The sequence below is a fragment of the Ictalurus furcatus genome, chromosome 11 (genome assembly GCF_023375685.1).
Source record: "Ictalurus furcatus strain D&B chromosome 11, Billie_1.0, whole genome shotgun sequence".
Taxonomy (NCBI): domain Eukaryota; kingdom Metazoa; phylum Chordata; class Actinopteri; order Siluriformes; family Ictaluridae; genus Ictalurus; species Ictalurus furcatus.
In genome coordinates this window covers 21,152,753-21,180,438 of record NC_071265.1, presented here as the reverse complement: position 1 = coordinate 21,180,438, position 27,686 = coordinate 21,152,753, and the positions used below count along the sequence as shown (strand labels likewise).

The 27,686-nt window shown below is 38.0% G+C and overlaps 1 protein-coding gene across 1 annotated transcript in view; it reads left to right on the top strand.

Annotated features, from left to right (window-relative positions):
• Positions 1–25,576, top strand: part of LOC128615092 (membrane-associated guanylate kinase, WW and PDZ domain-containing protein 3) — a 128,736-nt gene extending 103,160 nt beyond the window's left edge. The window contains exons 6-20 of the mRNA XM_053636945.1: positions 4,003–4,082; positions 5,309–5,366; positions 5,600–5,712; positions 9,943–10,137; positions 11,390–12,013; positions 14,942–14,973; positions 15,092–15,260; positions 15,638–15,735; positions 15,874–16,066; positions 16,718–16,903; positions 19,499–19,684; positions 20,282–20,372; positions 20,581–20,686; positions 20,839–20,976; positions 24,681–25,576. Of these exons, the coding sequence (XP_053492920.1) occupies positions 4,003–4,082; positions 5,309–5,366; positions 5,600–5,712; positions 9,943–10,137; positions 11,390–12,013; positions 14,942–14,973; positions 15,092–15,260; positions 15,638–15,735; positions 15,874–16,066; positions 16,718–16,903; positions 19,499–19,684; positions 20,282–20,372; positions 20,581–20,686; positions 20,839–20,976; positions 24,681–24,893 (2,482 nt within the window). The 3' untranslated portion in view covers positions 24,894–25,576. The remainder of the gene's footprint in view (positions 1–4,002; positions 4,083–5,308; positions 5,367–5,599; positions 5,713–9,942; positions 10,138–11,389; positions 12,014–14,941; positions 14,974–15,091; positions 15,261–15,637; positions 15,736–15,873; positions 16,067–16,717; positions 16,904–19,498; positions 19,685–20,281; positions 20,373–20,580; positions 20,687–20,838; positions 20,977–24,680) is intronic.
• Positions 25,577–27,686: the final 2,110 nt, after the last annotated feature.

The following is a 27,686-nucleotide window of genomic DNA, read 5'->3' as shown; positions in this document are numbered from 1 at the left end:
CTTGTCTTTGATGAGAACAGTAGAGAGCAGCAGAGAAGCAGTCAGTAAGTGAGCAGGAGTAAATTTAGTCCACATTGTGGCCCAGATGTTCTCTAATGAACAGAGAGAGCGGTGTGTGTGTGTGTGCGTGTGTGTGTGTGCATGTACATGCTCATAAATATTTCAGGATTTCCAACAACTTCCCAAATTATTAACAGCATTAATATCAGGGAGCTGCATTAGCAGGTCAGTTAACATCGCATCTCAATGTTTGGCCTTCATCAGTGTTAGTGAATTGCTTTACAGCATTTTAAAATGTTTGACATTTCTGTAAATTTTAATAAGTAACACAAGCATTTGCTATAGTAGGGGTACATTTTGGGCTACATTTTGATGCATAAATCTGCTCTCACTTTGATCACACCATAACCACAAGCAGAAATTTGCATGAGATAGATTTGCATGACTGGCATAACAATACAATTCTTATGCAGAGGATTTGATAGTGTGTCAGAGGAGTATGATAGTTTGTCAGAGAAATATGATATTACAACCCCAATTCCAAAAAGGTTGGGATGATGTGTAAAATGTAAACAAAAACAGAATTCAATGATTTGCAAATCTCATAAACCGATATGTTATTCACAATAGAACATAGAATCATATCAAATGTTTAAACTGAGGAAATGTACCATTTTAAGAAAAAAAATAAGGTAATTTTTAGATTCATAACCGCAACACGTCTCAAAGTAGTTGGGACGGGGGCAACAAAAGGCTGGAAAAGTAAGAGTTACTAAAAAGAAACAGTTGGAGGAAGATTTTGCAACTAATTAGCTTAATTGGCAACAGGTCACTAACATGATTGGGTATAAAAAGAGTATCTTAGAGAGGCAGAGTCAGAAATAAAGATGGGCAGAGGTTCACCAATCTGCGAAAAACTGCGTCTACAAATTGTGGAACAATTTCAGAATAATTTTCCTAAACATAAATCTCACCATCTACAGTGCATAATATCATCAAAAGATTCTGAGGATCTAGAGAAATCTGTGCACAAGGTACAAGAGTGAAAATCAATATTGCACACCCATGACCTTTGTGCCCTCAGGCGGCACTGCATTAAAAACAGGCATGATTCTGTAATGGAAATCACTGCATGGGCTCAGAAAGGGACCATCCGGCTTTTTATCAGCGCTCAGTTCAAAAGCATGCATCTGTGATGGTATGGGGGTGCATTAGTGGAATGGGCAGTTTGCACATCTGGAAAGGCACCATCAATGCTGAAAGGTATATACAGGTTTTAGAGCAACATATGCTTCCATCCAGATGACGTATGAACTGGCCTGAACTGAACTGAACTGGCCTGCCTGCAGTCCAGACCTTTCACCAATTGAAAACATTTGGCGCATCATGAAATAAAAAATACCACAAGGAAGACCCAGGACTGTTGAGCAGCTAGAATCCTGTATCAGACACGAATGAGACAACCTTCCTCAGCCAAAACGTCAGCAACTGGTGTCCTCAGTTTCCAGACGTATACGGACTGTTGTTAAAAGAAGAGGCAATGCTACTTTTTTGAGCCGTGTTGCTGCCATCAAATTCAAAATTACCTTATTTTCCCCTTAAAATGGTTCATTTCCTCAGTTTAAACATTTGATATGTTTTCTGTGTTCTATTGTGAATAAAGTATGGGTTTATGAGATTTGCAAATCATTGCATTCTGTTTTTATTTACATTTTACACAGCATCCCAACTTTTTTGGAATTGGGGTTGTATATGAAATGAATATAATAGTATGTGAGAGGAGTATGAAATATGCGAGGAATATGATACTATATGTTATATGAAAGAAGTATAACAGTATGTGAGATGAGTATGTTATTATGTGAGAGGAGTATGATAGTTTGCAAGTTGAGTATGATATATGAAAGAAATACAATAGTATGTGAGAGGAGAATGCTATTATGTGAGAAGAATATTATAGTGTGTCCATGGAGTATGATATTATATGAAAAAAATATAATAGCATGTGAGAGGAGTATGATAGCATCCGGTGGAGTATGATATTATATGAAATGGATATAATAGTATGCGAGAGGTGTATGATAGTATGCGAGAGGTGCATGATAGTATGCGAGAGATGTATGATAGTATGCAAGAGGTGTATGATAGTATGTGAGAGGTGTATGATAGTATGCGAGAGGTGTATGATAGTATGTGAGAGGTGTACGATAGTACGCAAGAGGTGCATGATAGTATGCGAGAGGTGTATGATAGTATGCGAGAGGTGTATGATAGTATGCGAGATAGTATGCGAGAGGTGTATGATAGTATGCGAGAGATGTATGATAGTATGCGAGACGTGTATGATAGTATGCGAGAGGTGTATGATAGTATGCGAGATAGTATGCGAGAGGTGTATGATAGTATGCGAGAGATGTATGATAGTATGCGAAAGGTGTATGATAGTATGCGAGAGGTGTATGATCGCTTGTGAGAGGTGTATGATAGTATGTGCTCATTTGTAAGTCGCTTTGGATAAAAGCGTCTGCTAAATGAAAAATGTAAAATGTAGAATATGATAGTATGTGAGATGTGTATGATAGTATGCGAGAGGTGTATGATAGTATGCGAGATAGTATGCGAGAGGTGTACGATAGTATGTGAGAGGTGTATGATAGTATGCGAAAGGTGTATGATAGTATGCGAGAGGTGTATGATAGTATGCGAGATAGTATGCGAGAGGTGTATGATAGTATGCGAGAGATGTATGATAGTATGCGAGAGGTGTATGATAGTATGCGAAATAGTATGCGAGAGGTGTATGATAGTATGCGAGAGATGTATGATAGTATGTGAAAGGTGTATGATAGTATGCGAGAGGTGTATGATAGCTTGTGAGAGGTGTATGATAGTATGTGCTCATTTGTAATTCGCTTTGGATAAAAGCGTCTGCTAAATGAAAAATGTAAAATGTAGAATATGATAGTATGTGAGATGTGTATGATAGTATGTGAGATGTGTATGATAGTATGCGAGAGGTGTATGATAGTATGCGAGAAGTGTATGATAGTATGCGAGAAGTGTATGATAGTATGCGAGAGGTGCATGATAGTATGCAAGAGATGTATGATAGTATGCGAGAGATGTATGATAGTATGCGAGAGATGTATGATAGTATGCGAAAGGTGTATGTTAGTATGCGAGAGGTGTATGATAGTATGCGAGAGGTGTTTTATAGTATGCGAGAGGTGTATGATAGTATGCGAGAGGTGTATGATAGTATGCGAGAGGTGTATGATAGTATGCGAGAAGTGTATGATAGTGTGCAAGAGGTGTATGATAGTATGCGAGATAGTATGCGAGAGGTGTATGATAGTTTGCAGGAACGTTTGATGGTGTATGTGAGAAATAATGGTGGTGTGTGTGTTTGACAGTTTGACATATGTTATTGTTCTCATAGTAATGCCTGTTTTTCTGTTCATTAGTGAGACTTATGCACAGTCTTTCTTACCCTGTTCCTTATTTCTGGTGAGCTGCATTAACAAGTCAGAACTCACTTCAGTGTGTGTGTAGGCTTAATGAATGTTATTGTTTTGTAATATGTAAAGCTGAAAATATTTCTGAAATATGCCTGGAAACGTAAAGAAATAATTCCAAAATTTGCTATTTGCAATAATAAAGTTAGAGTTTTGCTTTATGATTTGATCACAAGATAGGCACAAGCAGCAAATTTGTAGAAGATTTGCACAGCAGACATCATAACTGACATGATACAATTTTCCAGCAAATCTGGCTGTTGGGAAAAGAAAGGAAATATGTTAGGGAACATATTACCAATTATGAGATATATGTGCATATATTGGGGAATATATCATGTTTACCTATAGAAACAGATGGTTACTTTCTGTTTTCTTTTTTACTTACTACTTACTTTCTTTCCACTAGGAAGGTTACTTAAATATATGTTAGATCCAATAAATACTTCTAATTTCAAATTATGTCTCTGTATTGTTTGTTCTGCAGTCATAACACAAAATCTACCACATGGCTGGACCCTCGTCTTGTCAAGAAAGCTAAACCACCTGAAAAGTGTGAGGATGGAGGTAATTCTCTCTCCCTCTGTCCTTTAGACATATACTGGATGTTTTTTTTTTTTTTTTTATGAGGACTGGATGATTGTGACATTATCCTATCATTGTGAGGACATTTGTTTTTGTCATTATGAGGGGCTAAAGACACACACACGTACACACACATACACACACACACACACACACACACACAGTATTAATAGTGAATGTGAGTGAATGTACCTACAAAAAAAAGTATCATAAAAATACCATAGTAAACTCATGCGATTTTTATTTTTATTTCTTTTTGGAAATGTCATGGTAAATGCCAGGGTATATTTTAAGAACCTTGGTATTTGTGGAAAGTACTGTGCATGGATGCTTGAAGGTGGTGGAATTTTAAGAAGTATAAATGTGGCATGAGTTATGACGTTACGCCCCAATGATAGTCAGATAATTTTTCTTTTAATAGAGAATGTGTGCTGATTAGAATACGTATACTCCAACATGACTGAGTTATTGAGTCAGAAGGTGTTGATTTATTTTCTGTAGCATCTGAAAATTTATGATTGTAACGTAATTGATGGGTTTTATATTAATGCACTTGTTCAAACTTGTGCAAACTGCTGTGGTGTAAGAGGCAACTAACTATGTGTAGATGTGTAAACATCTAACTAAAACACTTAAATATAAAATGACATACACAGTAACTCAAAACAACAAAACAGTATTAAGCACTTGCATTAAGGCACACTCAACATAGTCACACATGCACGCACACTCAAAAGTTGCACACACACAAAATAGGATTGTCTGAAACTTGTGTGCTTGTTGGGATTTGACTGGCACCCATGAGGAAAACAACTTTTAAAAGAGCCAAAAGGTTTCCTTTTAATTACTGAAGATGAGGTTACAGATGGATTTAGGTGTAGCATAGCATCAATTAGCATCATTAATAATTAAGTTAATGGAAGGTCCTCACAAGGTTAGTAAGACAACGTGTATGTGTGTATGTATATGTGGGGTAAATTGTGCACATCAGTGGACACACACACACAGTGCTACACAAAAAACGTGCATGCATGCAAACACACCCACCACTAATACATTTAGAGATAAAAAAAAATCGGATATTAAGTCTTCAAAACAGTGTATGTAAATGCACATAGGTGTGTTTTTGCACAGAGCCCTATTGTGTGTGAGTGTTGTGTATTTCCATGACCGCTTACTTTAGAAGTCATTCATCATCTGTTCCTCAGAGCTTCCATACGGCTGGGAGGAGATTGAGGATGCACAATACGGCACATACTATGTTGAGTAAGTACACTCAGTCTCCAGCTGTTTCTTTTTATCTTTTAAACACCCACCCACACACACCCATACACACACACACAACATTTAATCTATACACTGTAAAAGTCTTTTGTATACAAGCATCAAGGAAATAGTGAGACTTGCTACGTATGATGTATCCTGGTTGTTTATTCTCAAAACTCTCCCATGATCCTTTGCTGATTTTTCTTTTTTCTTTTTTTTTTTTTGTGGTGCAGTCACATAAACCAAAAAACCCAATTTGAGAATCCGGTTGTAGAAGCAAAGAAGAAACTCGCACAGGAGGCTGCAGCTGCAGCACAGAGCCAAAAGGGGGTAGCATCTGCTCCAGGTAAACACCCATTGTCTCACACAGTTAAGTACAAGCCCACTGTTTCTGAATGTAAAAAAAATGAAAGATGTACTTCTTTTTCATAATTTATTTACAAGTAAAAAGAAATCCAGTTGGCAAAATGTCAAATGTGATCATCTTCAACAATACAACAGTCCAAAACATTAGATCTAATCAGCAGAGAAATATTTATGAAAAGACCCAAAAGCAACAATGACTACGTTTACATGGACAGCAGTAATCTAATTATTGACCTTAATCTGAGTAAGATAATAATGTGATTAAGGTGTTTACATGAGTCGCTTTTAGAATACTCCTGTCATGTTCCCGTTTTACATGTTTTAGAACATAATTAGATTAACAGCCCGCGTCATTACGTCACCACGCCATGCCGTCCGACCTCCCTCCAGAATTTCACGTATCAACCTACAGTTCGTCTTCGTTATGGTCCCGTATACAGTTTTGGGTGTTTTTATTTATTTTTTTTACGAACGCTTTAAGTGCAGTTAATTATTTGTCATGCTGTACGTGCAAATAGACGACTGCTTGAAGTGGTGGGTGTGTCCCAAATCGCGTAGTTACCGTCTATATAGTAGCCGAGACACATGTATTTTCCCCACTACAGGCCTATAGTAGGAAAGTATGCGATTTGGGACACAGCCAAACTCTCTTGTTCGCCGTAAAACGTAAAACTGCCATGTGTGATTGTGTCCTGTCGCAAAATGCGGTGAAAACTCCCACACGACGTTCATAATGTGATTAAGGTGTTTACATGTCACTACTACATGTCCATAATGCGACTAAAACAGGAGTACTCCACCTGTCTTAATTAGATTATTGCTTACTTCGATTATGACCTTAATTAGATTAAGGTAAGTAAAAATTGCTGTTTACATGGTAGTTTCTTAATTAGAGTATGGTCTTAATCGGATTAAGAGTGGATTATTGTCCATGTAAACGCAGCTAGTTACATTTCTTGCTTTGTTCTTCTCTACATGCATATGATGTGTATTGATGACACAGTGCACAATCTGTCTGGAATTTCTTTAATGGTAGCCTATCACTATGTATTGCCATATTCATTCCATAATCAATGAAGCTACAATCAATACCAGAATTATTGGCATTCTCTGTGAAACTGAGTAAAAATGTGTCTGTGTGTGAAAGGGAGTGTAAGATAAATGGAAGACTGACTAATAGTAAGTTCAATTATATCTCTGTCATTCTTTTCCGCCTTCATGCACACATCTCTTTTGCCTTCTTTTTACGCTCTTACCCAGGGTCGTAGGAGCGATTTTGGATCTAGGGAGGATGCTGAAATGCTAGGGGGGTTCGGGGACATGCTCCCCCCCAAATAAAAAATAAAAAATAAAGCACTTAAATGCTCATTTCTAATGACTTTTGGAACAGAATGTACTAATTAGTGTGGCTGTAAGAGAGTATTTGCAGTGACAGAAGTACATGTTGAGGTGTGGGTGCAATCCTGTGAGGATTGCTGTTTCTGTTGGTGAGTTGAAGCTGTGAGTATTAATTGGAGGCTATTTTGCTATAGAAAAAAACATTCCATTGTCCAGTTTTTTCGCTGGATGACAGTGACCTACTATGACAGTTCTTGATGCAGCAGCACTGCCCCATGGAGACGTTTTCCAGAATCACAAAAGAAAATGAAAACACAGTCTCCAGCTCATAGCTCCAACTCAGCAACAGTGGGAGCGATCCTCCCACGATAGGGCCCCCGTGCCAAACATCCAACATGGTGTGACGTGAACTAGCTGGATAAGTGGTAGCTATCCATACAACTTACAAGCTTGTCCTACTCAGTCTTTTCTTCTCCTATGACCTGCCGTTCATCGTCCTCTGTCCTCTTCCTCTTAAAATATTGAAGGATGCTCATCTCGGTGTGAACATTTTGACTAACGTTACCATTAAATCGTTTATGGACATGTAGCAATGGCACATACACAGAATTTTGGTGTGCTAGCTAGCTTGCATACTTATGCATATTTGACAGTTTCATAGGCTAAATAATTATTTTGACAACAAAATAGTCGATCAAATCCAGCAAACAATCAGCAATTTCATGGGCTGAAATAGCTATATCATCCTACCTCAAATACAAAGTGGTAAATCTTTCATTTGTACAGTGTGCTCAAGAGCATCTGAACGCTGTGTTATAACCGCCCTCACCTCAGGATGCGAGTTTTTTCTTCCATGGATGGTCACGGAATATTTGAGTCATCTCCAATGAATACATTCCACTTTCATTGAGTAAGAGTGGCCACCTCTCTGAAAATCCATACTAGGTTTTTCTTGTTACCTTGCATTGTTACAGTTACCTTTGGAACTGTCCAGCTCAGAAATCCTCAGAGACTGGCAGGCAATCTGAAATAAAATTTGAGATTAGGAAAAAGTAGGGGGGTGTAGGGGGGAGACAAAATCTAGATTTTGAAATGTAGGGGGGGCAAAACCTAGATTTTGAAACGATCGCTCCTATGCCCATGCGCTTACCTCCTCTTGTTCCTACTTGTCTGAGAGAGGATCTTACTCATCACATACAATAGACAGACTCATTTGCCCAAATGAAGACATGAAGACAAGCTTTGTTCATCACTGTTTATTGTTTTATTGCACTCCCACTGTGTTGACATTATAAGTTCATGATTTCCACAGACTTTTTCTCACATAGTCCTGACTGGTTGGGAGGGGAAACTGTCTGCGTTTGCAAAATCACAGAAGTGCCCTTCCTCATTTTCAGTTCACTGCTAAAGACTAAATGACCTGGCTAGATTGGGTCAGCTTCCTCAAAAATCAGATTATGTAGAAAGTTCCTTTTATTAGATTCCTTTGCAAGAGTGTTTACTGAAATGCTGATCATAAGCAAAATGAAAAAAAAAATGTCTGAGTAGGATCATTTTCATCATTTGTCCTTTCCTTCTGCATTTATTAGCCATTTTGTCAAACATCTGTGACACTGATGTTTGGGGAAAAAAATAAATGTGACTGAAATGAGACAATGGGTTATTTTAAATGCTTATTATTAAGCCCAAATACATGCTCTTCAGTGTCCTTTTGTGGGACATTTGGCTGGTCCCAATGAGAACCTGCTTTTCCTATTGAAAAAAACTTCAGCTTGAACAACACTGCAACTTTGTTTTGGTTGTGGTTCTGTCTCCGTCATCTGGTCTGTTACCCATTGTGTTCACATGTTTTGTGTTAGTGCTTGACTATTTTGTCCATTTATCCTCTGGTTATGTCTACAACTCCAAGCCTTATTTCACTGAGTTTGTCTGAGTTCATTGTACTTCCTATTCTTGAACTTTGCCTGCTTGATTTATGGATTATCCTGGATAATGTCTGCGTGTGCTCCTGGATTGCTCACTACAAATACTACAGGAGCATGTTACATTAGTTCTAGCATAGCATTAATTAACTACATTAATAATTGTCAGTTTAAGATCCTCATAAGGATAGTAAGTGTGTGTGTGTGTGTGTGTGTGTGTGTGTGTGTGTGTGTGAGAGAGAGAGAGAGAGAGAGAAAGAAAGAAAGAGACAGAGGCTGCCAGGTTTGTGAGGTCCTGTCATGACAAAAGAGTAACTAGTGGAACAGTACCACCAACCACACAATAACATCAACAGGCATACAGTGATTAGAAACATTCGTGTGATAAAGCAAATCATTGTGTGTGTGTTTTTTTTTCTTAAATTGTGTGTAAATGTGTATGTCTGTAATTTAATGTTACCAGTGCTTTGGCAATGTAAAGCCTTTTACCATGCCAATAAAGCTACTTGAATCTTGAATCTTGAGAGAGAGAGAGAGAGAGAGAGAGAGAGGTTCTTTAAACACTACTAGCTAACATAAGAAGCAAATAGAAATGGCAGTATTTGGGGATTCAGGATGTCTGGGGCTGTGTGGTAATGAATTATCTCATTTGCAGTGTCATAAAGCCAAGTGTTATAATGGATTTGTTTATAACACCAGCTGGGTGAAGCACTTTGTTTGTTTAATTATAGGTCAGTCAAGCATAAAAAAGCTATCATCGGGAGCCAGAGCTTTCTAATGCATCTCACACTCTTGTATTTGTCTCTGCTTCTGTTTAGTTAAGCTATAAATGCTTAAGCTGTAGAAGCTATAAATTCATGTTGTTATTGTCCTGTCAAAATCATCATATCAGAAAATATACAACAAGAAAAGGAAGATTTGAATGGAATTCTTTCTAATTATTTCTCTAGGTGGTGAAGGGGGAACTCCAGGTTTCACTCGTGATCCTACTCAGTTGAAGGGCGAGTTATATCATACAGCTTTGAAAAAGAGCGCTCAGGGCTTTGGTTTCACCATCATTGGTGGAGACCGACCTGATGAGTTCCTGCAGGTGAAGAATGTCCTGGCAGATGGACCTGCTGCACAAGACAATAAGATGGCCTCTGGTAAGGGAGAGCACTACACCTAAAAACACCCAATGGATGAAGCAAAGATGTCCCCAGTGCCCCTGATGATATCTATGTGTTTGTTTATTAAAGGAATATCTCATTGAATTTAACCTTATCTCTATCTGTCACTCATGTAGATTTTGGCCAAATACCATGGGCAGGAATTTCCCCATACTGAGCAAAGAATGAACGACCTATTCGATCAGAAAACACGTATATAATGGAAAGTTATGGGCAGTTGTTGAATTCTGTCAATAAATGTTTAATATGTATTTATGAAAGGCCAATTCAGATCTACAGCTATTACACTCTAACAATACATATGCTAAGATATAATATCTGATCATTATAGTATTATATATAATATAATAGGATATGAGAATGTCTTACTAAAGCTGTTCTTAATCCAATGTTACAATGCTGGAGCAATACAGTTACATTTTAAGTTATGTTTTAAGTTTATTCTCCATACACCATCAGAGCCACACAACTACACTGATAATATAAAGCACTAATTTTGTGCAAATATTAATACTTAACAGAATAATTATCAGAAATGCCATTATCTATAACTATGTGTTTCACATAAACATTTATTGACTGACCCTACAACTGCTTTTGGACTTTTATTATAAGTGAGGTTTTTCTGTACTTGTTGAAAATTCTTGTGTGTTAATTGCATACAGACTATAAACAAAAGTCTGTTGACACCTGACTATCATACCCATATGTGTATTTTCCCCAAACCGTTGCCACAAAGTTAAAAGCACACAATTGTAAAGATTGTCTTTGTATGCTGTAGGATTACAATGCCCCTTCACTGGAACTAAGGGGCCTGAACCTGTTCCAGCATGACAGTGCCTGACCTGATTAATGCTGCTGTGGCTGAATGGGATATTACCACAGCCACACTCCAAAATCTAGTAGAAAATCTTCACAGAAAAGTGGAAGGTTATTACAGCAGCAAAGTTGGGACCAAATTTGAAATGGGATGTTCAGCAAGCACATATGAGTATGATGTCAGGTGTCCAGATACTTTTGGCCATGTAGTGTACATTGACAAGATGTGTGTAGATAGAGAATAGGCTGAAAAATTCCATCCTGAAGTATTCCTTAAAGCAGTAGTACAAATGTCAAATAAATTAATATACAGCAAATAAATAACAGAAATAAATTCAGTGCTTTTTTAAATATAAATGATTTCTTTGTGAAGTCTTTTAGAGATCTCATTCACCCCTCTTTTTCGCAGGTGATGTAATAGTGGAGATCAATGGCACACTGGTACTGGGTAAAACCCACAATGACGTGGTGCAGATGTTCCAGTGCATCCCCATCAGCCAGTATGTAGATATGGTCCTTTGTCGTGGCTATTCCTTGCCCCCAGATGTGCAGGTGGACAATGAAGACCTTCCCCCTCCTCCACCTCCTCCTCCCTTGGCTGGTGAAGTGGTAACAGCTGTACCCCTCATCAATGGGCAGCCGCTGCTAGTGAAGGGTGATGCTTTACATGCTTCCTCCCAGGAGCTCCATTACCTCACTACCGATGCCAGCGGACGTCCTATTGTGGCAGCGCTACCCAGCATTCCCACTGGTGCTGATGAGAGGCCTGATGGTGGAATGCTGCAACCGGAGCTGGTCACTGTGCCCCTAGTGAAAGGCCCGGGCGGGTTTGGATTTGCTATTGCTGACAGTCCGCTGGGCCAGAAGGTGAAGATGATCCTGGACGCACAGTGGTGCCGTGGCCTGCTCAAGGGTGACGTCATCAAGGAGATCAACAGGCAGAATGTGCAGGCATTGAGCCATGCACAGGTGGTGGACATACTAAAGGAGCTGCCTGTGGGAAGTGAGGTCAACCTGCTAGTGCTGCGAGGAGGTGAGCAAAGCAAAAGACCAGGAAAGAGAGAGGGAAGGACCATTTTGAAGGGAAGGACAGTGAAAAGGAGAAGGGGAGAAAAATTTATTCCATATTGTATTTGTTTTGGGATGAAAAGATTTTAACTAATCTATCTGTCTATGGCATTTTATATTTGCTGCTAAGAATGTTTAATTATTAATGTCTAATTATACTCTGTTTGCTATTAGTCCAAATTATTAAATGCTTGCTTCTGTCACTGCACAGAGCAGCAGTTTGATATCGAGGTTCTTTGTTGGCTGGTTTGCTTGTGGCTTTGGAAGCACCAGACAGAATATACTCAAGAAAAAAAAAATCTTAACAACTAACATACCATCTCCTTCACCTCCTCCATCTCTTGTCTTTTTTCTTCACAAAATAAAACGGACCAGCCAACATCTCTTTCTCATGCATTACAAAAGCAACTCAAAGTGAGCCTCTCAAATGTTCAAAATATGTCACTTTCAAACCCTATACATTGATTTCAAAGTTTAATAGTAAGACTATTATCGTTAAATGTATAGTAAAATTTAGACATAATGCCATAAAAAACATGATCACGTGTCAAACACAGTTTCTCTAAATAGTTATTTTAGTTGGTGGGGTGAATACTTATGCACAACCCTAATCCTTGGCAGCAGTTTCAAAGTAGTCCATGACAAAACCTTCCACAATGTCATGCATTTACTCAGCTCATAGCCAATTTGCACTCCCAGGTGGTGGAGAATGTGCTGGAAAGACGTACACAAAGTTCTTTTTCAGTATATTGACAATGGATCTGTTTCTTTTTGCTCAGTTTTTTCTTCATTTGAACTCAACTGCCCTCTTTACGCATGCTTTAAGCATTATTTATAATTCCCACTTTTTCCAATCTTTAAAGGCTCTACATTCCAACATGCAAAATGGTGACCATTAGGGTTCCTGACTGTCTGGCATGTTGCATAGTAATTCAAGAGCTGAATCCTCCTGACCTTTCCCAGCCATAAGTCAGGCAGTAACATACTCATGGGTGACCCACAGCACAGCTGGAACATGAACCTAAATCCCAGTTACAGGATGCATCACTGCATCACTAACCATCTCCTGGGAATCCATATGTGCTTTGATCAATAGAGTATTACTGTAGGTCTAGGCTCACAGCCCAGAGTATGCTAATAAGTTGTAGGAGAGGGAGAAGAGGTAGAGGAGAGAGACAGGTTGAAAATCTGGTATGTTACAGAGAAATATAGGTGGGGGAAAAAAGGACAGAGAAAGAAGACCAGGGTAAAAATAGGTAAGAGTTAACCCTTGACTTACTTCCTTTCTTTGCCTTTTTACTACTAAAAGGAAGAGCCAGCGAGAGTGTAAGATTTTGTTAAGTCATATGTGTTCCATCTACTTGATTGACAGTGATATCAATGTTAGGGATATGTAGAGCATGGGTTTTGTGCTGACAGATGGAATCATGGATCAGTCATTAGGATTTTAAATAATGCTGTCCTCTCTCTGGAGCCACCTCCAACCCTTCACTCTCCATCTCTCTCCTCCTTTCATGTACATGTCCTCTATCCATCTTTAATATGTCTTAGATGAAATATGCTTTTCAACTCAGCTCTCAGATCTATTCATGGTCTTGCCTGCCATTTGTTTCATCAGGAGTTATTGGCCCATCTTTCTTGGCAAATGTAGTTAATGTAGAACTAAATTTTTTTCTTCCTTTCTTCCAATATTGATAGTGGCTTGCTGCTAAGCTGTTTTGCTGAAAATTGCTAGACTGAGTTATCTAGAAACTGAAAGATGTCTTTTAGATCTACCCAGCATTTTACACATACCCATTTAAAAAAATGCTAAATGTGTTTAAAAATTTGGAGGGTTCTTCTATTCGTACTACAGATACAGCAGATCTGTGTCTTCACATCTATGATCTATGGTGGTGGTAGCACCATCTTTTAAGTAGGCCTGGTTTAAGGTTTTTTTTTTGTTTGTTTGTTTGTTTGTTTTTTTAAAGCAAACCATGGCATGTAGCTTGACCCATTTCTAATTGATAATAGATAACTTTCTTTATCTAATGTACTGGAACTAATTTTGTTATTTTCCAAGCTATATGAAGCCTTTAAGTCTGGATTTAATACAGCTCATGTGTAACAATCTTCTTAACAGGGTAAGCCCAGTGAACCTTGGCAATCCACTATGCTTGATTTGATCAGAGCTTGTGATATAGTTGAGCAAGTTATAGGTATTCTAGGACAAGTGTGTAAATTTGGGGAATGATATTAGGTCTCATCCAGATTGTATTTTAAGTGCTACTTGGAAGTCCTTTCAGACTAATATGTGGCTGTAGGAGAGATAAATATCTCATTGTATCATTTTATAAGCATCCAGTTCAATGCTGAGCTTGAGTTACTGTCTGTGTGGATTTTGACATGTTTTTCCTAGTGTCCACATGTGTTTCCTCCAGATTTGCCTCCATTTCCTGGTAGGTCCATTGGTTATGCTAAATTGCCCCTAGTTGTGAATGAATGAATGTGTATGCATGGTGTCCTGCTGGACCCACTATGACCCTGACCAGGATGAAGTGGTTACTAAAGATGAATGAATATTCACAGTCTTAAAGTAGTGTGTGAATTATATGTTATTATGTACCCATATGTTATTGTTATGTTATATATGTTATACACATATGTACCCATATGATATTGTGAATAACATATGGTTTTATGAGATTTGCAAACCATTGCATCCTGTTTTTACTTACATTTAACACAGCGTCCCAACTTTTTTGGAATTGGGGTTGTAATTAGATCATGGATTACACCGTTAAAATGTTTTCCAGACTCTCATTTTATTCTCATATTACTTTATGCGACACACATTTCATTGTATTATGTTTCTGTTACTTTCTCACCATCTTCTTCTCATTTCTGCCTGTAGGTCAGACTTCACCAGTAAAAAGTCTTAGACCTGTGAGTATGCTAATAATTTTTTCACACTTAAAACCAAAAGCCTTTAGTTGTCAGTATGGAAAAATGAAAGTATGTTAACTTGCCTTAAATGCATGCACTTTCGACATGTGGCATACAGAGACAGGAAATAAGTGCCAGTCTAGAGACTTTGGACCAGTGCCATGATGTTGGAGCCCCCCAAGCGCTCACTTATTATTCAAGCACGTTGCCCAGTAGCTCTCCAAGACGAGACATCATCCTCCGCCAGAGCAAGCCCAAAAGCACTGCACAGGAGTCTGGACAGAGAGGTATGCAAGTCAAGGGGTACATTATTATTATTATTATTATTATTGTTATTATTATTATTATTATTATAAGTGACTAAAATTACATTTGTAAGTCTTTATGCAACTTTTGTGTTCAGATTTTGTGAAAACATTTCTTAATATTTTATTAATAAAATATAATAGAATAGAATGAGTTGTAAAGAAACAATAGCCAAAGAATAGGTTAATAATATTGCAAAAATACTGTACCTTGTATGAAAAAAACCCCTATATATATATATATATATATATATATATATATATATATATATATATATATATATATATATATACCTTGCTACCTCTTGCATATTTGGTGTTATTAACATCAGAGTTTGGTGTTATTAACTGTTTCTCAGCAGTGCCTCAGTATAAAGAGCTGGATGTGTTTATAAAGAGAGATCAAGAGATGGGATTTGGCTTCCGTGTGCTCGGAGGAGAAGGCCCTGAACAGCCAGTATATTCTATTTTCTGACTTCTTTCAGTTACTGTAATGGCCTAGCCACCATTTGCTAATTGATGTGCTTTCATGGTGATCTGACCTATGATGTCAACATGATGTCCATTGCTCTATGTTTTTCTTTTTTTCCCTAAGGTTTACATAGGCGCCATCATTCAACAGGGAGCAGCAGAGAAAGATGGCCGTCTACGGGCAGGGGATGAGCTGATGGCTATCGATGGCATCATGGTAAGGGGCAAATCCCACAAGCAAGTGTTGGATCTCATGACCAATGCAGCTCGCAATGGACAGGTGCTGCTAACTGTGCGCCGAAAGGTCATCTACAGGGGTGAGTTTTAACCCTCGTATTCTGTTTCCTGTTAAGCAATGGCTTTTTTTTTCACTTGAGACTTTAAAGAAAAACACAATTCTCTTATTGTGAAAATAGTGTTTATTATTGTTACATATTTCTCAGCTGTTTTAAATGTTACACATTGATGCAAAGAAAACACAAGTGTAAAGAGTCAAAGAAATCTACTTTCAACACTCATCTCAATATTCCCCTAAGTGTAGAGGTGTTCTCTTGAATTGTCCTGTACAGGAATGCATTTCCTCTGTCTAGAGGTGTTCTCTGGAATTGTCATGTATAGGAATGCATTCTTCTCTGACCGTCTCACTCCCCAAACTGCTTCTCCAAACTGTTTATATCCAGAATAATGTCAAGATAATTTCACATTTAAACATGCAGTTGTTCTAGCTGATAAACACAAATTTGCCACCTGGTCAACACTGATAACGAATGTAAGCCACATGCAAATATCCAACACAACATATTCTGTGCTGAATATCAATTACTATAGCAAGTGTGTTTTTATACCAAATGATGTCTGAAATTCTAAATGAGATCATCAAGCTTTATTTATTTATTTACTTCTTTAAAAAAAAAAGTTAGAACTGTAAAGAAAAGCATCCATGCTTACTAAGTGTATGTCCTTCACAGATGTGTCTGATGATGATGGGGCACGGAACCTGGCTCCAGTTGTAATGAATGGTTCTCCAAAAACCCCACATATTCATGTCCCATGTGTCTTGGACCATGAAATAATGGATATTACACTCCATCGCAAAGATAATGAAGGCTTTGGCTTTGTCATTCTCACTTCCAAAAACAAACCCCCACCTGGAGGCAAGTAAAGTGAAAAATACACAGTGTTCACTTTTTCAATGATTGAAAACATTGCATCACGTATTACCTAGGCATAACATATTCTGGGAATGCTTTTTAAATAATAGATCATATCAAAAGCACATTCCTTAAATATAATTATAGCCATTTTACTGTGTTCTTGGGTGGCATCTCTAATAAAAAATATATATAAATACCATAGTAAATCAATTGTAAAACATTTCCAAAGTATACATCATTCTGTGTTTACTGGAAATGTTCAAAAAAATAGGTATGAATATACTGTGAGACAGTTTTCATATGATATGCAATTTTGCAATTTTAAACCAGGTCAGTTTGTACCAGCATCATATACAGTGGGGAAAATAAGCATTGAATGCGTCAACATTTTTTTTCAGTAAATATATTTCCAATGAGGTTATTCACATTAACTTTTCACTAGACATCAGTATTGACTCAAGAAATCTGCAAATATAAAAAATTCACAACATTAAAGTCCATAAATAAAGTTATGTGTAATGGTGTCCAAGGCAAGGTAACGCAAGGAACCAGCTGAAATCCGTTAGGAGTTAGAAAGTAATTATACCTCCTATCTGTGCAAATGAATATCAGCTGGATTAGTAATTTGATGGTCTATAAAAGGGCTTTTCGTTACCAAGGTGAAACATCTCATGATGAGTAAAAGCAAAGAACTCTCACAAGACCTTTGCAACCTTATTGTTGCGAAACATATTGATGGAATCAGATACAGATGTATTTCAAAACTTCAGAATCTTCCAGTAAGCACCATTTGGGCCATAATCCACAAGTGGAAGCAACATCACTCCGTCATCAACCGGCCACGCACAGGAGCTCCTCGCAAGATTTCTGACCAGGGAGTCAGAAGAATATTCAGAAGAGTAGCCCAAGAGCCAAGGACCACTTGGAAAGAGCTCCAGAAACACTTGGAGGCAGCAGGTGCCATTGTCACAGAGAAAATGATAGGCATTGCACTCCACCACCATGGCCTCTCTGCACGCTCACCCTGACTCCATTACTAAAGAAAAGGCATGTCGAAGCTTGTTAAAAGTTTGCTACCACTCATTTGGACAAGCCTATGAAATACTGGGAGAGTGTAGTCTAGTCAGACGAAAGCAACATTGAACTTTTTGGCTGTCATACTACACACCATGTTTGGAGCAGAAATGGCACTGACATCACCCTAAAAACACTATACCAACAGTGAAGTGTGGAGGTGGAAGCATCATGATGTGGGGATGTTTTTCATCGCATGGTACTGGCAGACTTCATATAATTGAAGGAACGATGAATGGAGCACTTTACTGGGAGATTCTTGAGAAGAATCTTCTGCCATTCACCAGGATGATGAAGATGAGACGTGGGTGGACCTTCCAGCAGTACAACGATCCAAAGCATACAGCAAAGGAAACACTCAATTAGTTTTAGAGAAAAAAAAATGAAGGTGTTAGAATAGCCCAGTCAGTCACCTGACTTGAATCCAATTGAAAAAAATTTAAAGACAATATGTTTAGAAGTAGGACCAAAATCACACCTGAATACTGCGACCCATTAATTTCTTCATACAGGAAGTGTCTTGAAGCTGTCATTACAAACATTCCACTTTATGACACCTAACATCGTTTATGGACTTTGATGTTTGGATTTCTTTATATGTGTGGATTTCTTGAGTTAATACCAACATCTGTTGAAAATTTCATGTGAATAGCCTCATTGGAAATATATTTACTGAAAAAACTGTTGACGCATTAAATACTTATTTCCCCAACTGTGTGTGTGTGTGTGTGTGTGTGTGTGTGTGTGTGTGTGTGTGTGTGTGTGTGTGTGTGTGTATGTATGTATGTATGTGTGTGTGTAATATATATATATATATATATATATATATATATATATATATATATATATATATATATATATATATATATATATATATATATTTATACACACACACATACATACATACATACATTATATGTATGTATGTATGTATGTATGTATGTATGTATGTATATGTACATGCTATATGCTTTCCACTAGATTTTGGAGCAGGGCTATTTGCCTAATCAGCCACAAGAGCATTAGTGAAGTTGGGCACTGACGTTAGGCGAGAAGGCCTGGGGTGTGTTTCAGTTCTTCCCCAAGGTTTTCCATGAAGTTGAGGTCATGGCTCTGTGCAGGTCACTCAAGTTCTTCCACTACAACCTTGGCAAACTATGTCTTTATGGACCTCATTTTGTGCACAGGGCATTGTCATGCTGGAACATGTTAATTTCAGTGAAGGGAAATTGTAATGCTACAGCATACGAAGACATTCTAGACAATTCTGTGCTTTCAACTATGTGGCAACAGTTTGGGGAAGAACCACATACGGGTTTGATGGTCAGGTGTCCACAAACATTTGGCAATAGAATGTAGTTATTGTCCTGTTATTATTCTTGTCCCCAGCACTTTCTAAAACAAGGTTACACCCATAATTACACTGACTCCTATTTCTCCTATGTGCATGGCTCACTTACATACTATACATACTATACAACCCAAACCCTTCATTAATGAGACATGTGTGATGGTTTTCAGTGATCCCTCATAAGATTGGTCGCATCATCGAGGGCAGTCCGGCTGATAGATGTGGTCTGTTAAGTGTGGGTGACCGTATCTCTGCTGTTAATGGCCGGTCCATCATCGAGCTTTCTCACAGCGACATTGTGCAGCTTATTAAAGATGCCGGTAATGCTGTCACACTCTCTGTAGTTCCTGAGGATGGTGAGTAAGCCCTCAGTAAGCAAAGAGAAAGAGATCTGTCCTATATCTAATATGATGATAAATCTCATATGATTAATTATATTAACCTGATTCAGCTAACCTATAATATAATATAGTCCTGTGTCAAAGGTATTTTGATTAGAAGATTTTAAGGTTCTGCTTGGAAACTCTTTCTCTCATAAGTTATCAAACGTATACATTATTTAAATATGTTATAAGAAATTAATAATACATAATTAATAAATAATTTGTTAATTAGTATGAGCTTATAGTGTTCATGTTTGTTATAATACTACAGCCTTATGAAAGGTTTTCACATGAACACCTCTGTCTTTCACTGTAAGTTTACCCCATATGGGAACTAAATATCTTTAGTTCCCATATATTAATAATAATAATAATAATAATAATAATAATAATAATAATTTGCTGCTATGAAATATATTACAGTATATAGTCAAAAATGTGAATATTTTTGTATGCATCTTTGGTAAGTGTGTTAACTGAGCGCTATTAAAAATCACGTAAAAAAAAAAATCATACTTTCTATACATTGTTGTATACAAATGTCTGTTTTGATTGGCTGTTTTGATTCAGAATACAAAGGCCCTCCCTCGGCAGCCAGCTCAGCCAAACAGAGCCCAGCACTGCAGCACAGAACACTGAAATCCAGCACACAGGAGGATAGGTACCAACACTGAACACACTTTTTAAACCTTAGTCACATTATTATAGTATAATCTGTTCTGTATGATAATTAACCAAAAAATAGTCTCCCATTTTCATTAAATATTGTTTAAAAGTGTATTACATTAACGAAAACATGTGAATGTCTTCTTGAGCTCTTCAGATTATGTAGGATGTGCATGAAGCGCTAATGTGTCTGTTATTTGCAGGTATAATCTAGATCTGGAGGAGATCAGAGATGAGTTGGTCTGGGCTGAATATAAAATGATTACCGATTGCGAAAAAGAAACACTGTGTGTCACAAGCTCCAAACAGGCAAGGCGCCTACTCTTCTATACTGTTCTAACTACTCTGTAAATTCACACGTCACACATGGAATCTTGCAAAGTGCATGTTGCAGGAGTGAGAAATGCAAAAAAAAAAAAAAAAATTTAGTTTGTGTATGTATTGTATGTATGGGTTTGCAGGGTTGTATTCTTGTTGAGTTGGAGCGTGGCCCACGTGGTTTTGGCTTCAGTCTGAGAGGAGGAACGGAGTATAACATGGGCCTCTACATCCTGCGACTGGCTGAGGATGGCCCTGCGCTTCAGGATGGCAGGATTCAGGTCAGTAGAACATCTGAACTCGCTCAGTCAAGGCAACTTGCTCTAACTAACACTTGTTTTATCATTAACCTGATACAAATATTTTATACATGATTGCTACTGGATGCTCATATTCTCATACATAGCTCTGTATATTTATCTGATAATATACTACTGATGTTCTAAACCGACAACATAGCATGAAATTTGCAGTGACAGAAGATTGAGAATACTCAGACTGGGAAGGGGAGATTATAAAGACTCGGGTGCACAGTCAGAGAGAGGGACTATAATATAAGTAGAACAAAAACTACTACATACCATAAACTGCATAATATACATATGTATACATAGGTATATGGAGTTCTGATGTATGTCACTGACTGAACCTCAATTATTCATTAATATTACTCCAAACAGAGAACTGTTCATTTAAAACACTAGCTACTATAATCATTAAGAACAGCTGCTAGTTAATGTGGCTAGCCACAGTACATGTTGAGATGTGGGTGCAATCCTGTGAGGATTGCTGTTTTTGTTGGTGAGTTGAAGCTGAATATTATTTGGAGGCTATTTTGCTATAGAAAAAAACATTCCATTATCCAGTTTTCTCGCTGGATGACAGTGTGACCTACTATGACAGTTCTTGATGCAGCAGCACTGGCCCATGGAGACATTTTCCAGAATCACAAAAGAAAAGGAAAACACAGTCTCCAGCTCATAGCTCCAACTCACCAACAGTGGGAGCGATCCTCACACGATGGGGCTCCCGTCCCAAACATCCAACATGGTGTGACGTGAACTAGCTGGCTAACTGGTAGCTATCCATACAACTTACAAGCTTGTCCTACTCAGTCTTCTCCTATGACCTGCTGTTCATCGTCCTCTGTCCTCTTCCTCTTAAAATATTGAAGGATGCTCATCTCTGTGTGAACATTTTGACTAATGTTACCATTAAATCATTTATGGACATGTAGTAATGGCACATACACAGAATTTTGGTGTGCTAGCTAGCTTGCATACTTATGCATATTTGTCAGTTTCATAGGCTAAATAATTATTTCGACAACAAAATTGTCGATCAAATCCAGCAAACAATCAGCAATTTCATGGGCTGAAATAGCTACGATATCCTACCTTAAATACAAAGTAGTAAATATTTCATCTATATGTTAGTGTGCTCAAGAGCATCTGAATGCTGTGTCATAACTGCCCTCACCTCAGGATGCGAGTTTTTCCTTCCATGGATGGTCACAGAATATTTGAATCCTCTCCAATTGAATCCATTCCACTTTCATTGAGTAAGAGTGGCCACCTCTCTGAAAATCCATATTAGGTTTTGCTTGTTACCTTGCATTGACAGACATTGTGCTCTCATCAAGCCTGGAAACAGGCAAATGGTTCAGCGAGCCCTAGCTACTTGAGTCTGACCCCTGTGCTTATTATAACGAAAGTTTGGGGTTTAAAAAAAATTATGTTTCTAAAAGTTGTGGCATGGATTCATCTGGAGACTGTCCAACTCAGAAATCCTCAGAGACAGACAGATTATGCGAAATAAAATTTGAGATTAGGAAAAAGTGTGCATGGGGTGGAGGGGGCAAAACCTAGATTTTTAACTGTATAATGGCTCCTATGCCCATGCTATTAAGAGGTGGAGGGAAATCCTGGGATCCCGTGAATCATGGGAAAATACAACGACAGCTGGAAATAAGACATTGTAGATTGTTATTATTTCAAAATGATCAGAATCCTAGAAGCTTATCAATAATCTAATCAGCACATTGTTTGTGAAACAGAGGACAGGGTGTTTTCAGAATACAGCAGCAAAATGGTAGCATACCTCTTCACAACTGTACGGCTGTTAGTTTATTGACTGATTCCTGGTCCACATCTTGTATAGGGTGTATATCCCCAGTGTAGGGTGTACATCCCCAGATGTAAAGGGCCACCTTCTGTCTGTATGTGCAGAACATGCACATACAGTCATGTAAAAAAATAAGTACACACTTATTTATATATAAGTATGTGTGTATGTATATGTGTATATATATATATATATATATATATATATATATATATATATATATATATATATATATATATATATATATATATGTATGTATGTATGTATGTATGTATGTGTATATGTATATATATATATATATATGTGTGTGTGTGTGTATGTATGTATGTATTTGTATATACACATATATGAACAAGCAAAGATTTGATCCTCTTTGAAACGGTGCCTGTTAATAAAATTGATACACTCTATCAAATGACACATAAAATTGACATTTTGTAGTCATTTTTACAATTTCAATTAACAAAAGAACAGATCAGTCAGATTGATGCCTATGAATTTGGCAAGGGATTTAAAAAGATCTCCACATTATTTGAAATACATCATTCCATTGTAAGTAAAATAATCTACAAATGGCGCAGATTTCAAACGACTACCAATCTGTCCAGGACTGGCCATCCCAGCAAATTCAGCCCAAGAGCAGACCGTCTCCAAGAACCCCAACCTTCACAGGATCTGCAAGTAAGTCTTGCAGCTGTTGGTGTCAAAGTGCCTGCTTCTACAATCAGAAAGAGATTTGACCTCCATGGGAGACATGCCAGGAAAAAACATTTGCAAGGCTAGAGTTTATCAGTGAGTATACAGGCAAAGACCAGGCCTTTTGGTATAATGTGCTCTGGACAGGCAAATCAAAAATAGAGTGGTTTGGCCATAGTAACAGCAGACATATTTGATGTAGACCAAAGACAGCTTTTCAGGGGAAGCACCTCATAAGGTCGGCAAGTAAGTCTTGTCGGCAATTGCCTTGGGCCCCAAGCTACCAAGGGCCCCCAAAACGCTGCATCCATACTCTAAAATGCCATCAGAATGCGTAATTCATGAGTTAAGCAACTGTGAAGCATGGTGGTGGAAATGTAATGGTTAGGGGTTGCTTTACTGCCTCAGGGACTGGACAGCTTGCATTCATTGATTCAACTATGAATTCTGCATCATACCAAAGAGTGCTTGAAGATAATATGAGACCATCTGTCCAAAAGTTGAAATTGAACTGAAAGTGGACCTTTCAACAGGATAATGATCCTATGCACACTAGGAAATCCACCAAGGAATGGCTCAAAAAGAAGAAATGGAGGGGTATGGAATGGCCGAGTCAAAGCCCGGATTTGAATACCATTGAAATGTTGTGAGGGGATTTGAAATGGGCAGTACATGCAAGAAAACCTCAAACATCTTGCAACTGAAATTATATTGCATGGAAGAGTGGTCAAAAATTCCAGCAAGCCTGGTGGACAATTATTCAAAATGCTTACAAGAGGTTATTTCTGCTAAAGGGGCAATGCTAGCTTCTTAGGCCAAGTGTGTACTTACTTTTTCCACAGAAGAATATCACATCTATTCATGTTTCTGTTGAATAAATGATTGAAAAAGCTAATTTTCCTTGTGGATTTGTTCAAGTATGTCAACTTTATTAATAGGCACTGTTTCAAAGATGATCAAATGTTTGCTTGTCCAAATATGTCAAAAAAGCCAACAATTTCCATAGGGTGTACTTATTTTTCATTCAATCAGCAACTCAATGAGCAAAAAGAGCACCCTTCTCTGTACTCCAGCAAAAATCTATTTAGCATATATAACACCTAACCTTTTACTGCCTACTTTTTCATCACATGACTTTTTTACTGTTTATTATATATCCATGCAGGTTGGAGATCAGATTGTAGAAATCAATGGCGAGCCTACGCAGGGTATCAGTCACACCAGAGCCATCGAACTTATCCAGGCTGGAGGAAACAAAGTACTGCTACTCCTGAGACCTGGACAGGGGCTTGCGACTGACACCAGTGAGCCTCTCTCTCATCACGCGCACACACATACACACACACAAGCACACACTCAAATACAGCACATGCACTAGTACAGTCCCCTTCGAAACTATTAGAATAGCGAGGCCAATTCATTGTTTTTGCTGTAGACTGAGGACATTTGGGTTTGAGATTAAACAAATGAATATGAGAAGAGAGTTCAGAATTTCAGCTTTTACTTCCTGGTATGTATATGCAGATATGAGAAAAGACATAGAACATATCACATTTTGTATCACTAATTGACCACCCAATTTGAAAGTGAGCCAAAATATTGGAACATCCAACAGACAGGTGTTTCTTGTTACCCAGGTGTGTCCTGTTAGATTGTTTAAACAATAAATAGCTCTGAACAACAACTTTTGGTTTTAGCCTTCAGTTTCACCTGTGAAGGCTGAAGGGGCAGATTTATTTCTCTCCTTTCGCCGAGCCCCACACGAATTTATGGAGATACTAGAGATCCAGATCCTTTCTGCCTCTGGATGGAGCTCAAATCTTCTCTAATTCCAGACTGCTGGGACTACGGCTGCTCCTAAGGCCATACAGACTTCATATAAATCCATAATGAACTTTTTCACACTAACTGTTGTTACCCAGATGAGGATGGGTTCCCTTCTGAGTCGGGTTCCTCTCAAGGTTTCTTCCTCTTAAAACATCTTAGGGAGTTTTTCCTTGCCACCGTCGCCACTCAGTGGCTTGCTCAGTTGGGATAAATTCACACCTTTAATATCTGTATACCATGTTGAGATTTCTGTAAAGCTGCTTTGAGACAATGTCTATTGTAAAAAGCGCTATACAAATAAAATTGAATTGAATTGAATTGAATTTAGTGATTTGAGGGCCCTAGGCAAAATATAGGAATGGGGCCCTCATTTCATTGTTTTAACATCAATATTAAAATTTTCAGCATACGTTATTTAGCATTAATAGCAATAATCAGGGGTGGACTGGGACCAAAAAGTGATCCTGGACTTTCTGGCCCAGAGCGAACCACCACACTCGGCCAACAACCTGCCCCATCATTACACACCAGCTCACTGATTGTTAGACCAATTTTTAACACCAGTTACTAGCATAAAATATAGCACAATACAGAAACATAAATGCTATTTAAACATATTTATTTGACGTAGCACTAAACGGATATATCAAGTCATATTTGTAAAACTGGCAAACAGAAACAGAAGAACAGTGTGACAAAGAATATAAAACAATCAAGACAGCATGTTAGCTAGTCAGGGGGCATCATCTGGGTGCAGTGTAGGAGAGTTGACCAACTCAGCTGTACAACTCCTGAATCAGGACTGAAACTTTATATTTTAGCACTAACATGAATCTAATAATCCCCCCCTCCCCCCCCCAATAGACCACTACTAATACTACTACTATAATAATAATAATAATAATAATAATAATAATAACAACAACATATAACATTAATGTATTTTATTTTCTAATATTAATATTATGAAATGAATCTTGATATTAGGCTTATATTAATAAATAAGTCTATTTCACTATGACCACTAACCAAGAGCAAACAATGAGTCACTGAATGGTACAGTAGGACAACAGCTTATTAATTTTTTTCTAAATTGTGGTAATATTTAAACATATTTATTTGAAGTAGCACTGAACATGAATCCACATCTGAATGGCCCACTATCATCATATGACATGAAACTCACCTATGATTATGTCTACAGAGTTCAGGGTTTCATTTGGGGAGAGAGAGAGAGAGAGAGAGAGAGAGAGAGAGAGAGAGAATGAACCCTGTTGCCTGCCCCAGCCTCGCTGTTCTTTGGCTGTAATACTAGAGCCGTCAGCACCTGCAGAACTACAACTTGCCTTCATGCCAAAGGCAAAATCTGTTAATTAAAACACTTCACAGGTTTTGATAAAAACTTTTTGCTTTCCTCCTGCTTTCTCTTTTTTTCAGCACCGCTGGAGCTTTGCTTCGGGGTTGGGGGTGGCACTCATGAATTAAGCATTCTGATGGCATTTTAGAGTACGGTGTTTTTAGAAAAACATAATTAATTAAAGAAAATTAAAAATAAAACTTTCCTAACCATATGTTTATGCAGCATTTTTTGGGGGGCCCTTGGTTGCTCGGGGCCCAAGGCAATTGTCGACCTTTGCCTAATGGTAAGTCTGCCCCTGGGAGGCTGCATTTGTTGTTGCTTCCAACATGAAGCTCAGAGAGCTGTCTATGGGAGAAAAGCAAGCTATTTTGAAGCTGAGAAATAAGGGAAATTTTGGGCATAGCCAATACAACAATTTGGAATGTCCTGAAAAAGAAAGAAACCACTGGTGTACTGAACAACAGACAGAATGGGTCAGACAAGGAAAACAACAACAGCTGATGACAGAAAATTGTGAGAGCTGTGGAGTAGAACCCAAAAACAACAGTAAGTGACATCACCAACAACCTCCACAGGGCAGGAGTGAATGTAACACAGTTAACCATTTGAAGAAGACATTGAGGGCAGAAATATAGGTGCCATACCACAAGATGCAAACCTTCATCAGTAGAGGAAAGGAAAGGAATTTGCCATGAAGCACAAAAGGCACAAAATGAGATGAGGCACAAAAGTTCTGGAACCAAGATTAACCTGATGAAAAGGCCAATGTTGGAGAAAGAAAGGATCTGCTCATGATCCAAAACATACAAGTTCATCTGTGAAACATGGTGGAGGTAATGTCATGGCTTGGGTTTGCATGGCTGCTTCTAGAACAGGCTCACTTATCTTTATTGATGATGTAACTCATGATGGTAGCAGCAGAATGAATTCAGAAGTTTACAGGAACATTTTGTTTGCCACTTTACAGAGAAATGCATCCAAATT